The sequence below is a fragment of the Uloborus diversus genome, chromosome 6 (genome assembly GCF_026930045.1).
Source record: "Uloborus diversus isolate 005 chromosome 6, Udiv.v.3.1, whole genome shotgun sequence".
NCBI classification, from domain to species: domain Eukaryota; kingdom Metazoa; phylum Arthropoda; class Arachnida; order Araneae; family Uloboridae; genus Uloborus; species Uloborus diversus.
The window spans coordinates 97,413,718-97,429,772 of NC_072736.1; the positions used below are offsets into that span (position 1 = coordinate 97,413,718).

Genomic DNA, 16,055 nt, shown 5'->3' on the forward strand with positions numbered 1-16,055 from the left:
AAACGCAATAACTCGCCAGTAAATGCAACCATTCAAACATGCGCTCCGACCAAAAACAGCTGATCTTAAGCTGATGCGCCGGCTCATATATATATGGGGCCTTAAAAAACAAGGGCCGAGTTCGTTTAAGATTGTTTTCCTAAGAAAGAATATAAGTCAAAATTAAGAAAAAAAAGTAACTTACCCGATGTTTTTGCCCATGCTCTTTCAGAAAAAAATGTTTTTGAAAAATGGGAAACAACCCAATTTCAACAGAAATTTGGACGTGCGTCTAGCCACCAGTAACCAATCCATTTTATTCGTTAATGAGAGGAAACTATTTTACAATTTATAATGGAAATTGAATTGAAAATATGTAAAAAAATGCATTTAGGATTTTTAATTTTTCTCTCTCTTTTCAAGTCAAATGGACACTACTGAGCCAATTGATTTCGTTAGGGAGTTAAGTTATCCTACAACATTTGCAACATCTCCATTGTTTCCTCTGTTATTGATATCTCTGTCTCTACAAAGATCAGCACCGAGGCTAAAATCAATCTTCCGCTCAGAATACGATTACATTATAGGTAAGATTAAAAATAAGTACCCATGTAAAATGGTAAGTATCTTAAGTTAACATTGTACAAGACTTAAGATTCAAAGATTAACTGTGTTAACTTAAAAGTAAAAGAAAACTAAAACAACGTAAAGGCACAAATAAGCTCACTTCTATTGCATTGTAAAAGGCGTTCCGTATAACGCCGAAACACGTGTAAATGGAGTTTCCTCCAAAAATTTGTGCCTTTTATTTTGTTAGTTTTCTGTTATTTTTCATACACTAAGGACGGAATTAAATTCTTGTGTTTACGACGGAATTTTGAAATACTTAACCAAACATGTTTTTATTTGGTAGACAATGTACTATGGTAAAGAGTATCTTATAAATAAAATTTCAAGTTTATAGGTGAGAAAAGAAGGTAGAATAGAATAGGTATGAAAAGAGTTATGACACGTCCGATAATCCGGACATATGTTACTGAAATACATATTTCAGATAATAAAACGATGAAACATCAAACAAGATTCTTTGTAAAATATTCTCTAAACAATAATAAGACATAATATAAGCATTTGAAATGATTAATATAAGATTGTATATTTTTTTAAAAAATCAGAAAAAACTCGCTTTTACGATGAGAATCCGTGGATGGGAAAATGAGCCAGTCATATTCTCCCAACCCCTATTTCTTTATGTTGTCAATCCTAAAATGAAAAATTCTTGCGTAGTTTTCGTAGTTGTAAAGAGTCAACTACGAAAACAATCGAGCAATTTGTTCAATTTATAAATAATTAGCAGTTGTTTAAAGTTCATGTCCGGTATACAGGACGCCACGTCTGAAAGTGACTCGGTGGTTTCGAGTATGTAGACGCGCTTATCTACAGAAGCATTGAATATTTTTAAGGGGCACACAGCTGTTACAACTGTATCATTTATAATATAAGTTGGGGTTTCAAAAAGTAACTTAACAAGAGCTCTAATGAGAGGGCGGATTCTCTTTATAAATAAAAATCACGCCGAAGATAACAGAGCTTTCAAGCGGTACCGTTGGGTGGAGCTGCGTGTCCACTAACAAGAAAAAATGTCAGTTAGAAGATGACTGTGTTGACGGAAACATGTCCCGCCTATAAAACATGATGTATGATAAAGCTTTAGCTTAGGGAGGTAATGAACTACCCTCCTTACAGTCCCGACGTCGCACTAAGTGACTTCCATTTCTTTGGACCTTTAAAGAAACAATTGAAGTTCCGACATGGAAGAAATCATCGTCAAGAATGCGAAACCACGTCAAGATGACTTTCTGAACGGCAGCATCAATTCTGAACTGCTGACCTCTCAAGTGTTGCTCTTCGGAATCGAACACACAATCTCCGACAAATGAAGCGAAACTTCTACCACGGAACCACGTATTTGTTAGATTTGTTAAATGTAATAAAATGTTCAATGCCCGAGCATAGTAATAGAATTCATAAAATATGGTATTGTTTTTGTTACCCATTAAATAAACTGCAACTTCAGGATAGCACAAACTAATCTTGATTATTTGGAAATTAAAGTAGGGGGGGAGGCAGAACAATTCCATTACGAAAAAGAGGGGAGAAGGTATAAAATGTTTCCAAACCACTGAGTTAATTGTTTCAATTACTGCATTTTGTGTGAAGGTGCTTTTTCTTTCTTTCTTTTTTTTTGTGTGAGTGTATTATGCACTATATCAACTTTTTCAAAGTACTATTCACTTGCTTAAAACTTTAAATATCTAAACTTTGCACCTTAATTGATCATTTTTGCAATTGGAAGTATGCACTTAGAACTAATGGTTGTGAAAACAGAGGTTTTGCAGATAAAAAGGGGCACGCTATATACATGGCTCAAAGCAAATGGATAATTGAATAAAATGTACGATAGACCAATACATATAGCAATGCAAATCATTGAAAAAATTGTTCATTGTACCTTCCCGCAGATGAAATTTAAGGCAAAATCCATAAGAATCCTTTCTTTATCATTGAAAAATTACGTTCTAGTTCATAAATTATTTATTTATTTATTTTTATTAATTTATGTATTTATTTATTTATTTATTTATTATTATTATCTTTTTTTTTTGCAGACATTAATCGTAAAAAAAATATTATTTAAAGTAAGAATTTTATAAATGTTTAAAATAACCGTCTGCACGTTGAAGTATCTGCGAGAAAATTCCGATGGGAAATGCAAATACAAAAAGAAAAATCATCATGTAAAACTTGTTTGAGTTCAATTCATACAAACCATTTACAGAAATCGTTTCAAGTGTAGAGAAATGAAAATTGTTTTGGTTAACTTACAGGTAACTATCAAAATAATGGAAACACTTTGAAAAATTTTGGGAATCGCTACTCTGCAGTAAATGTTTTGTTTATAAAGGTGCCCTTCTAACTGTAATCACTCACACTGGTGAATCCAGGTGTGATTAAGTTCTGTGGTCACTTTGCTGCTGTTGTTCACTTTTTAGACATTACAATTCATTTCAATACCCCGTCGGTTTCTTTTTCTGAGCTTTTCTTTCTGTCAACTATTTTACTCAGCTCTACTTGTCTTACCGCGCTGTGTGTTATGCTGTTATTTCTTTAGATACTGTACCTCTAGAAACACGAAAAAATTGAGATGTTTCAGTTACACTTACTCCTGCTAGAAGGGCTCCAATAATTTTGCCTCTTTTAAAATGTTAGAGGTCCGATATTTCACGTTCTTGAAATAAATCCAAGACGTCCAGAACTTCCGTTAAACCACCACATACTACCAGAATATATACATTGCTATCTATATATATATAAATGGATGTATGTTTGTGGGTGTGTGGGTATGTGTGTATGTTCCTTATACAAATCCACAGTTTTCGTTGGATTTCTTCCAAATTTGGCACAATGGTAAATTGTTGCTTAGGAATTCATATAGGCGGGTTTTTGAAATTTTAAAAGGACCCAAAGAGGTCTAATTTCATATTTTGAGTCATAAAATTGCTCTTTTCTGCACGAACTAATTTTTGTATAGTTATGAATTTAGTCTAAATGAAAAGTCCGCAAAAAACTGCCCTACATGAAGTTTCTTCAAAGATTGACTTTAATCGTTAAATTTGTGAATCTTGGTTAAAAGCAAATGAAAACAGTTATCAACATATAACCACCAGGAGCTATTTTAAATGCAATCAACACAAAACGTATCCTAAACGATGGCCGTCAATGCCATTTAGCGATGAGTGTTGAAGCATGTTTAGCGAGAAAGCCGTAGATATAATAAATGATGCTATACATCGTTTCTTAAACTGCGACCTACGAGGCCCCAGGGGTCCATTGACACTCATGGTGTTACTTAATTTGCTGTTACCGTTTAATTATAATTTTTAAATATTGTTTAATTATAAAATCCACAACAGTGAGGCTTCGTGTAATTTTTGATCAGTGTTTATCCCGTTAATAGCAAGAAAATACAAACATGAGTAAGGTAATAGTATTGCATTTAATATTGACGTAAAATCTTCGACTGTTTCAACATTAGACTACTTTTATTAAAACCACATCTATTTCATCCTTGCAACAGAAATTTTATTTAATGTTCTATGATCCTTATCAAACCAATTTGCAATTTGTAAATTTTCTTTATACTATTGCTTGATTTACGTCGAATCTTTAAGTAATTCGGTTCAACTATATCGGTATTTGTGAAATTTGGTTCAAAGCAAATGAAAATGGTTATCAACATATAACCACCAGGAGATATTTTAAATGCAATCATCACAAAAAGTATCCTCATCAATGGCTGTTAATGTCGATTAGCGACACACGTATAGCATGTTTGGCAAAAACGCCGAACGAAAAAGATATGCTGTCTTTCAGTAGTTCTTAAATTGCACCCTGCAAAGACACAGGGATGCATTGAAATCACCATCGGTGTTTCTTCTTCAATTTGCTTGCGCATTTCGCTAATAAGTTTTCAAGTAATAATACTGCAACAGTAAACGAAATTTGGATCTGTATTTTCTATGCATAAACAGCACAGAAAATAACAAAATGAGATAGGTATTATCGAAGTACAATCTTCAACAGTTTTACAGTTAGAATACTAAATTTATATTAAAACGACATCATTGCATCGGAAATATAAATTAGTATTGTATTATCTTTAAACAAATCAATATGTATATGTTATTTATACTATTCCATGATTTACCTAATTCAGTTCACCTAAGTTTCACAGAAATCGCTCCATTTTATCAGAGACCAGGGGTAAAAATACTAATATGGCTAATGAATTGCAAAATAATCATTTTTGTGCATAGTAGCGTAGATTGAATTTATCTTTCAAGGGGAAGGGGGATAGTCATGGGGTTCATTACATGTACATAAACTATCATACTAGGATTGCTAATGTGTGGTAGAGTAAAAGGCTGTGCACCTTTAGACTCGAAACCACACGAAAATTTAATACGGCGGAATTCATAGTTTTAGAAGGGTAAAAGTTTAAAGTTTGAAAAATGTGAAGAAATATTAATTTACATTTAAACTTTTAAAATGCATAAAATGTCTCAATTTTTACGTAAACAAATTTCCTAATCGTTTAAAATTTTATATTACTTTAACGCTCGAAGCAATAGTACACTTGAAGGAACATCATCGCTGACTAGCAATAATTTTAAACCAGTTAGCGGGTATGAGGCAACTTTTGACACGAAGAGATTGCTACTGAAATGGGCATGATGAAATATTACGCCACATTATAAAGTTCTTTCGTTTCAGTCTTCATCGGGAAATTAGTTGAGCGAAGCTCCATTTCCAGTTACAAGACTCTCAGTTCGATAATTTTATTGTAAACAATCGAAAAATATTACTGTTTGTAACTACCACTAAGTAATTCAGCCGTCATTGAAAAAATGCTGTAAGATAAAAATGGACACGTATCAGAGTTATAGAAGCAACTCTGTTCACAGTGGAGGGATAAGGTGAAACAATTTGTATCTCACGTATATCCGCTAATCTCAATACATCATTCTTTAAACTTCAAGAAATTAAAATCTCCAGTGAGACTTAAGTTCTGTATCACGATCAATAAGTCAGAATGGCAGGCGATTAAGTACTTTAAATGCATGTGAAATTTACCTATTTCCCATAAAGATAATTTTATGTTGCATGCTTAAGGTTAGGTTCATTCAAAAATGTATTTCATTTTGCTGCTAGAAGGGGGACTAAGAATTGTATTTAGAAGCAAGATTTGAGTTAAATTTAAGAATTAGAAAATTTTGAATAATTTAACTTTTTAGTACTTGGATTACGTTTCTAAACGTGGAAATACATTTCCTTCGTTTTGAAGCTGCGGATATGGGGAACAGAATGTGCAACAAGTTTTTGTAAAACATAAACAAAAGAATTGTCTATTATACAGTTGTAAGTAGAAAAACAAGACGGTTTTTTTCTGTCTTTTAATTTCTTGGCCTGCAAATAATTAAAAAATAAAACGACGCGGATAGTGACCAAATTGTGCACGCCTATTTCTTTTTCTATAAGGCAGTTCAATTGACGGGTTTCATATAGTTCGTTTCATAAGTTCGCGTCCACGTACTCCATTTTTAATGCTTTATGTATCTTAAAATAATAACTGTAACTGTTTCTATGGTAACTATTATTCAGTGGAACCATTCCTACCCCTTATGACGACTGTGTCTCTGCAAATTAAAATTTCGATATTCTCACAGGAATACTTCAGAGCAGCAAATCTAAATAAGTGATCTTACTACCTGTATCAGTTTGAGTTATCATGTACAATATTTACGGCAAGTGTGAGGTTTTAAAAATTTGAAATAAAATTTTAATCTAGACAAATTTTGAATCGTTGCAAGACACCAATATTAATATCTAACTGTCATTTTTACCTACGAAAATAGAAATTTGACATAAATATAGGAAATAAAACGTAGTTGACATACGTCTTTTTATACAATTTACACTTATCTAATATTACTCCATGGCATGCTACTAAATCGCCACGGAAAGGGAAAACAGACAAATTTTGTGAAGTTATTTATACTAAGTGAACGTTTTCTACGAAATGTGCTTACATTCCTGAACACTTACAAAAAATTATAAAATGAGTCTACCTAACACGTGAAACCTTGAAAGTAAAAACACCGCCAATTATTCGTAAAACGAAATGTTAACGGCTATTAATAACAATGACCGAATTCCTTATTTTCTGTACAGTGGACTATCTGTTTAGCTTTTGGGCCATTGAGGATGATTTTCATATCTGAAAATATTGTAACGGTGGCATATTTTGCATATATTTGTAACTAATAAAAGCCATTGAATTTATTAACGACTCTTTCTAGGAAAATACTCCAAAAATTTTTTTACAGAATAAAATGCATGTGAAGAGTACTATAGCATGCTTTAATGTCTTGAGGTATACAAAATCGTCAAGGGCAGCACAATGGTTTTCGATTCGAAGCACCACGCAAAAGGTTGTCCCACAAGATATGCAAGGCAATCATTTGTCTCTGCATTAAGACATTGGATGTACCGCCCATCTGATTCAACCGCAGATAACGTGCCAGTGGACACGGCAGAACCAAAGAATATCGTTGACAGAACCCCGATAACATGTCTCATTGCTTTTTCGTTTTTACTTGATGCTATTTTTCCTGCAAATGCTCAACTTTCTGTGCTATTTACAGTATTTTGAAAATTTGAGCCTAGAGTGGTGTGAATGCAGTTTTTTACTCTCATTTAGATAGAATTCATCCATTTAATTATCTAAATGATATGTTGCACTAAAAAGCACCCGGGCAACGCCGGATAATAAGCTAGTTTATGAAAAAAAAAGAAACATATCTAGTTTTATTCTTTATTTCTGACGAAGCGCATTCAAAAAGGTCATTTTTATTCACAGGTGTTTGCACTATTTTGATAATTATTTGTAATTTGTGACTTCTCAACGAGTATTTAGATAACAGAAATACTGGCAGATATGATAGGGCTTTATTTATTTTTTATTATTTCAATTTTAAACAAAATCTTGTAGTTTTTAATGATAATTTTCGCTCATTCCTCTTAATTTATTTTTTGATGATTGCTTCGTGTGTTATCGTATAAATTTTTAAAAAATTCCAATTTATGTGTGTTATTTTTGTAAATAATATTTCGCATGAAAAAAATTTGAAAAAAAAGTATGATTTATGAAAGATTATATTTTTAGAAAGAGGGAGTAATCATCAACCCATAAAGCAGAGATATTTAAAAAGAAAAAAGAGCGTTTCAAAAAACAAAAAACAATGTTTCAAAACCTAACTATTATCAATCCTTCACTGTAAAAAAATGTGTAACCTTACTCCGTAAAAGCGGTCGCAGCTTAGCTACCTCCATAGAAATGGAGTGACTTAACTGATAAAACTGGTGTAACGCTCATACGTTACACCATTTTTATCAGTTAAGTTACTCCAGTGCTATGGAGGATGCTAGCCGCCGGAATAAGGTTACACAAAGTGCAGAATGCTACCACCGTATTTACGGAGTAAGGTTACACATTTTTTTTTAGTGTTGGTTGAAAAAATTCTCCTTTTTCACAGAAACAAATTCATTTTTTCTTCTTTCGTTTCTTTAGTTGGAGGAGGAACTGCCGGTTCTGTTGTCGCTAGTCGTTTGTCAGAAATCCCTTGCGTGAGCGTTCTTTTGCTAGAGGCTGGCAGCAACCCGCCTCTGATTACTGAAGTACCAGCCGAATACAGAAGGCTAGAGAAAAGCGATGTTGACTGGAAGTTTCTAACCACCCCGCAAAGATATACGGGAGCAGGAGTTATTGACAGGGTACAGCATTGAATTATATTTGATTTGAAAAACTTTGTTAATTTTTAACACTTCAAACACACACACAAATACATAACATTACGTTTTGGAATGAAATCTGAATAAGTTATATGTCCTTTCTTTATGACCCAACTTTGTATCCTACTTTTAAGCATTTACGTGTTAAATCACTGCTAGAATACGATGGACGTTCGAAAAGTAAGTTCCATTTTGGAAGAAAGAAAAAGAACTTGTACAGATACAGCAAAGGAATTTATTGCACAAAAAAATCATTCACCTTTACATTATTTTTGGACATAGCTCCGTGATTTTCCAGGCATTTGTCATAGCGTGGTACGAGTGTTTGTTTGTCCTCTTTGAAGAATGTCGCCGCCTGTGTAGTCAACCATGAGGTAACAGGTTCTTTCTGCTCGTCATCGTTGTTGCACCGCTGACTGCCAAGGAAAGACTTCAGACACCAAAACAAATGAAAGCAGCTAGAAGCGAGGTCGGGGCCATACGGAGGATGGTCAAAAACGTCCCAGCCAGTTGACTCCTTGAGGGCTTTGGCTGGGACGTTTTTGGCCATTCTCCGTACAGTCCCGACCTCACTCCTAGCAACTTCCATTGTTTTGGCATCTGAAGTCTTTCCTTGATGGTCAGCAGTACAACAGACATGACGAGTTGAAAGAACGTGTTACCTCTTGGTTGACAGGCGCTAACATTCTACGAAGAGGGTACACAAAACTTGTACCACACTATGCCAAATGCCTGCAAAATAATCTGAGCTGCGTCGAAAAATAGTGTAAGGGTGATAACTTCTTTTGCAATTAATTTATTTTCTGTATCTTTACTTGTTCTTTTTTCCTTTCAAAACGAAAACGGTGCTTTCTGAACATCTTTTGTATTACAAATTGTCTTATTAACAAATCTGGATTGCTGGAACCTAACCGAAAAATAAGTCAAATGAATTGAGAAAAGTAATTCGTACATAGGGGAGAGTAGGGAGGGATGGGAAAGACATAATTATACTTAAAATAAATATTGTTACTAACTTCGTACTCTTCCACCGTATAGATCAATCACGGCCCCATATTGGTTGATGTAATTCATTTTGACTGGTGGGTCCTGTAAAACTAATTTCAAAAAAGATTATTTCACATCACTAAAAGTAAATTACTACATCTTTTTCAATGTAAATTTTCAATATCATTCATTAACGTTAGCATAATTTCTTTTAATGTTGCATGCGTCTTTTGTTTCTTCTATTGGGCTGAGCATAAATGGAATCTACCATTCGCAGACATAGTGCGATACCCCGATATGACGTAACTTTTTTCACGTGTCATCCTTAATAGCGAAATGTCATTACCACGAGAATTTGACAATCCGTTTCCAGCCAGGTGGAAGCACATGGGCTCTAGTCCATTCGAAACTGCACAAGGGATTTAATTTTGCCGAGGGCATTTCAAAGCCAAACGAAGTACCAAAAGGAATCTTTTACATGCCGTGTAATCAAACGACTCGGGTTATGACGATTTTCAGCATCCACCAACTGCACCAGGTTCGAATCTGCATCTTTGGGTGTAAGAGACCAGCGTCTAACCACTCCACCACTCGTAAGCGCACACTTTTAACAAGTTTATTTAAACCTTATTACATAGTATTTGATACTATGTCTTTGTCTTTGTACATAATATTTTGCAAAATAATTGAATGTATTTTAATTTTTAAAAGCATGCCCCATTTCTAACTTGCGTAAGGGAGGGATTGAAAACTGTTTTCTGTTGTCTTAATTATTTTTTTAAACAAATGTTGTAATAATTACTGTACTTTTTTTTATTTTTAAAACATGTTAAATGGTTTAATTTGTTGCTTGGAAATTTGCTGTAAACTAATTTTAAAAATATTTGTTTAAACTGTCAGATCCATCCCTGCCCTCCCCCCATCTATGCATGCATTGCTTCCACAAGACTGATCAATTCTCTTTTTACGCGAAAAAAATATGTTTTGTGATCAGAAAATAGTTTGAACCGATCAGAAACGCAGGGAAAATATTTATGAGCTAATGCTGCGGGATAGCTTCTCTGGTGAATCGATATTGGTTTTAGAGGAAAAGTAGCTTGTTTAGTTCTGGTAGAATTTTTTTTTTTTTTTTTTTTTTTGTTCAATATTGTTTTTACATTTCGTATTTGTTGTTTTTATTATGTATTGGCACTCCACATACTAATACTTTTTTTTTTTCTTATTTCTAACTTTAGATTCAATAGATAAACCATGTGATACGCGTAAATCTCTACATAGTATAAAATGAAGTCCCCAAAAAGCGTCTGTGTGTTTGAACTTCAAAACTCGAGAACCACCCTGCTGATTTCGATGAAATTTTCACAGTTTGTTCCTTTAAGTCCTGAAATGGTTTGCAGATCAGTTCGAAAAAATTCGATGAATAGTTCTTTTTTTATTAAAATTTAGGCCCAATTTTCTCATAAATTTTAAATTATGGGGGTGAAAAATTACTTGCACATATTAATATTACATATCGTTAGAAAGGATAGAATTTTCCGCGTTCTGCGCAACTTTGTTTCAATGTTCTAACTTTATTACGGCGGGAGTTATTTGCGTTTTCAGCTCGAATTTTTTTAGACTTAGCTGAAATTTACGTACTACTTTCTTCCTTAAATAAATCAATAAAAAGTGAAGGAATTGTCCCACAGCTTTATTTTTGACGCCATTGGAAAAAACGACCTTTTTTACTCCAGATCTAACTCGACCTATGGTCGAAAAAATAAGCTTTTATCTCAAAAGGAAAAAAAAAAGTTACAATCCTTTTTAAATCAAGTTTAAGAAATTTCGATTCCATTCAAATTGTGAACCATTTTCTTTCGCATTTTAATTCCTTAAACTTATTTTATTTTGTGTTTCCATGATTACGCATTTTAAATTCATCTTTCTGGATTTAATTACTTAAAAGTATTTTAATATCTGCCGTCATTGTCTGGAAGGGAAATCATGATGTTATTTTTAATTTATTTTTTACGCCTGATTGTTGAATTTATGTCACTTGACACAATTTTTGTTTTCAAGTTGGACCGGGCAAAGCCGGGCAACGCAACTAGTCGCATCTAAACGAAAGTTTAACTTAACTAAATATTAAAAGTATTCAGTTTAATCAGTATTCAAAAATTTTTAGTACTTGCACGAAATTTACCATTATTGTTATCATTAGTAGTAGTAGCATTTTATTTTTCGCGGTAGCAATTGAAAATGCAGAGTATATGTACAATGTTACTGCGCCTGTTACTTGATTTTGACTGTTTACATGTTTAGTATTTTTTTCTTTTGCAGACAGTTTGATTCTTTAACTACGTCAAAACGATGCTAAAAAAAAGTGACAGTATCTCTTTGACGAAAATTAGTAACAGACAGTTTTACAAAGTAGGGAGGGGAGCATTATCTAAGGTATCCCAAAACACAAATTTGGAAACATTTTAAATCGCACCAAGAACCTACAATAATTGAAATTTTCCAAAACATCTAAAGCAAGAATAGTGGGATTACGGGCGGATACATTTTTTTAAACCGTTTGTGTTTCAATAGCTATATAGAAAAAGCTTTAGACTATGTACAAAAAAAAAAAAAAAAAAAAAAAAAAAAACTGATAACTCGTTATAAACAAGTGAAATTTCATGTTTCGGAAATTCTAATTTAGTAATTTCATTTCATAAATGATTTTCTTTTGCAGAGAATACCTTGGCCAAGTGGGAGGATTGTAGGCGGAGGCAGCTCAATGGGTTCTATGGCATATGTTAGAGGTAACCGACAAAATTATGACGATTGGGCTCGACAGGGAGCAGCAGGTTGGAGCTACGAAGATGTTCTTCCATACTTCATAAAGATGGAAGATTATAGAGTACCGGAAGCTACAGAAAGTGGTAAGGATAAAAAAAATGTAGTTGTTGTTGTGAAGTTTGTTTTTATCAAATACTTAATTCAGTTTTAAGAAATCTAAAATTGAACATTTTTTTTTTTTTTTGAAATTCAATTATTGTATAAGTTGAGGAACAAAGTCTTGAACATTAATGCATTTTGGGAAAGGGCATGAAAATAAAAACAACGAAAAATTCTTGCTAAAAAACAATATCCATCATTATTTGTGATAGTTAAACCTCTTTAAGCTTCAAGTGTTGAAGCCGCGTTCAACGAAATCCAAAGTTTTAGAATTTATTGGTAATTTCATGTTTTACCAATTGTTATTGTGTCTGTAGACACAATGAGACACTTTTAAGTTGAGCTATGACCTTGACAATGGGTATCTCTTTTGGGGGCGTTCAGAGAAAAAGTGTCGTTTTATTGCCAAGGATTTAAGATCGAAAACTTCTGCAAAACTACTACGAAATTAATTTAACTCATACCAGCGCCAATTACCTTTATTTATAACCCCAAAACGAGGTAAACATTGACAAAATCATAGTCCAACTTATCAGGATTGCACTACATCGCAGTCTTCGTAAATAGGAGGTGCCATTGCCAGAGAAGGGGTGCTCTTGTTATCTCATTTTGGATCTAAACACTCAAGCGATCCACTTAGGCAGAGTTTCTCAATATTTTCAAACCACGTACCCCTTTTTGTGCAGAATTAAATATGAGTACCGCAAACAAGAACTTTATTTTATTTAAAATGTTTTATACAGTAAAATCTGTGAAGTTGATCACCTTTGTAAGTTGACTACCAGTCTAAGTTGACCGCTTTTTTCTGCAACGGAATTAGCCTTTATCATACACATCAACCTTTGTCAGTTAACCTCCTGTTTAAGTTGACCACAAAAGTAGTGCACCGCAAATGGTCAACTTACACAGGCTTCACTGTATTAGTAAAAGTTTAACTGTTAATATTTAATTCCATACCGGTAACTTTATTTCAATGGACATTTTAGTACAAATTTTTAATTAATCAGACATAGAATTTAAAAAAGTCTAAGGAAATGATTAGAGGGAACGCTGGTTATTTTGTTTTTTCACGAAGTTCATCAATGCGTCCTGGAAACCATCATACGCCTGGAGAACTTTGCGACGACGTCATATTTAACGTGCACCAGCGAATCAAAAACACTCAGTTTCAATTTCAGCACATTATGTTTAGTCTTTCCCAGTCGTCTCCTTAAAAATAATTGTCTTTAAAACTCAAATATGTTCAAAATCTAATGCATGAAGCTAGAGCTTGATTCTTTAAAACTTAATATAGGTGTACAAATCTAAGCCTTGAAGCTTAAATTCTAAAAACAATTTAACGCTCAAAACATTTGAACATGGGAAATTTACTTTGTTCAAACACTTTGCACTTGAAAGCTAGTTTCTTCAAATTATAATACTTCGAAATCGATTCTTTCTAAATCTAGCCAATAAGCTTGATTCTTCAAAATTTAGCACGTAAAAAAATTGTCCTTAAAACTTAAATCCTAGAAAAAAAAGCGTGATACTTAAAAAATCAAGATTTGCAAACCCTTTCCTCTGCTAGTAAACTTCAGTGAAAATCTAAATCTTAAAAAACATATTTATAAACAGTAACATTTTGACAATGTTTAATGAATCATTGCATATTTCATAGAGTACCATGGTTATGGAGGACCAATAGCGATATCTAAAGAAGATGAGCCCAATATTGCGGACGAAGCCATTAGGAGAGCTGTTGAAAACTTGGGTTACGAATTTTCGGATGTTAACGCCGAGAGTCAAACAGGTATGTCACATGTTTGCACAGTACACATACTACACTAAAAAAAATCCGGAAACGTTTCTGAGTATATCGTGCAGCTGTGGTTCATGAAAGTTTCAAAAACGTTTCTGAGTATTTCGGAATCCTCTTTCTGCAATGTCCAGAAACGTGTCTGAGTATTTCGGAATCCTCTTTCTGTAATTTTCAGAAACGTTTCTGAGTATTTCGGAATCCTCTTTCTGTAATGTCCAGAACGTGTCTGAGTATTTCGGAATCCTCTTTCTGTAATTTTCAGAAACGTTTCTGAGTATTTCGGAATCCTCTTTCCGTAATTTCCAGAAATGTTTCTGAGTATTCTGTGCAGCTGTGGTTCATGAAAGTTTCGAAAACGTTTCCGAGTATTTCGGAATTCTCCAAATAATTTTCAAAAACGTTTCCGAGAATTTCGGAATCCTTTTTCCGTTATTTTTTCTAAAATATAATTCTTTATTATAGTATTGCATACCATATCAGTTTCAATTCTTTCATATCTAAGAGCAATAATACAAGCAATTTTAGAATCATTCGTGGATTTTTTTTTTTTTTTTTTTGGAATTTCTAATGACAAATAGCATGGTTAACAGCATAACATATGCACAGTTATAAATTTTTGAAAAATTATGAAATAATCTAATAGTTTCATTCCTAATCACAAAATCGTCGGGGAATTGGATTGGGGGTACCTTCTGAAAAGTGGGGATTGTTTGTTAAACAATCTTAAACTTCAGTTTTTCTCTCAATATTTTCAAGACAAAACTATCAACATATTGTATTTTTAATGCAGAACTTAAAAACATATCTTGTATCAAACTTGATAGCTTTTATCTTCGGATAAAATTTGACAGGACTTACCTACCCTTCGCGTTCCTAAATTCGTTCACCTCAAGTCAATTTCTCTGACGAACAAAGTGTACCGAAAAGTACCAACAGAGAAATTGATGAATTTAAATATGACACCAAGTCCCCCTGCTGGAACCATTCGGGTTGATTCTTCTGTTCTTGCCCTTTTCCATCTCATCACAAATATAAATACTTATTCAAAATAGATTACTGATTTTATTTTTACAGTGTGCGCAAAATGCATTATATATTTTATTTATTAAAACATTGAACTCTATTACATGATTATTCCATTTCATATATACAAGAATACCCCCCCCCCCCCACCATAAGAGTGATGGTGCACCCATAAAATGCTATGAAGCGCCCACCCCCCCTTGAAAAAGCAACATCATATACATTATAAATCAAAGTATCATATACATTATAAATCAAAGTATCATATAAATTATAAGTCAAATACTTTAATATGGTGTAAAAATACAAAATTATTTTATTAAGTCTTTTTTTTTTTTTTTTTGCTTTTGGTAAAATTGAGGCTCGTAAAACGAAAAAAATGAAGACACTTTTAAATACATATATGTATCTATTTGTTAAATAAATTAATACACATTTAACTAATTTAAAGCGTTTCGCTAATGCAAATATTTAAAGAGATATCGTCATTTAGATAATACTGAAGCACAATGTTCCTAATTACAAGAGATAGTTTTTTTTTTTACTTCATGGGGCATTCCAAGGTATTTTTGACATTTATATAGAGTCCGTAACGTGACCTTTTTTGCCATAACTTTTTAATTTACTGTTTGATTAGCATATTATTTTATTTTGATCTTTTCCTACCAACACACCAGCTCAAATTAAAATAATTTGCAAATCTAACGGTAAATTAAAAAGTTATGGCAAAAAAAGGTCACGTTACGGACTCTACATAATGTCCAAAATACCGTGGAATGCCCTTCATACAATCTAGCTACACTGTTTACAAGAGAATGAAAACATGCAACCTTAAAGGCGAACTATCAAACCTGACAATTTGCATATTATAACATTTAATTCATAATGCTTGATACATAAATGTTCAGCCAAATATTAACTGAGATTGACACAT

The 16,055-nt window shown here is 33.0% G+C and overlaps 1 protein-coding gene across 1 annotated transcript in view; it reads left to right on the plus strand.

Annotated features, from left to right (window-relative positions):
• The first annotated feature begins 402 nt into the window (after positions 1-402).
• LOC129224709 (glucose dehydrogenase [FAD, quinone]-like) overlaps positions 403-16,055 on the plus strand; it is a 51,916-nt gene continuing 36,263 nt past the window's right edge. The window contains exons 1-4 of the mRNA XM_054859259.1: positions 403-566; positions 8,171-8,373; positions 12,095-12,284; positions 13,958-14,089. Of these exons, the coding sequence (XP_054715234.1) occupies positions 407-566; positions 8,171-8,373; positions 12,095-12,284; positions 13,958-14,089 (685 nt within the window). The 5' untranslated portion in view covers positions 403-406. The remainder of the gene's footprint in view (positions 567-8,170; positions 8,374-12,094; positions 12,285-13,957; positions 14,090-16,055) is intronic.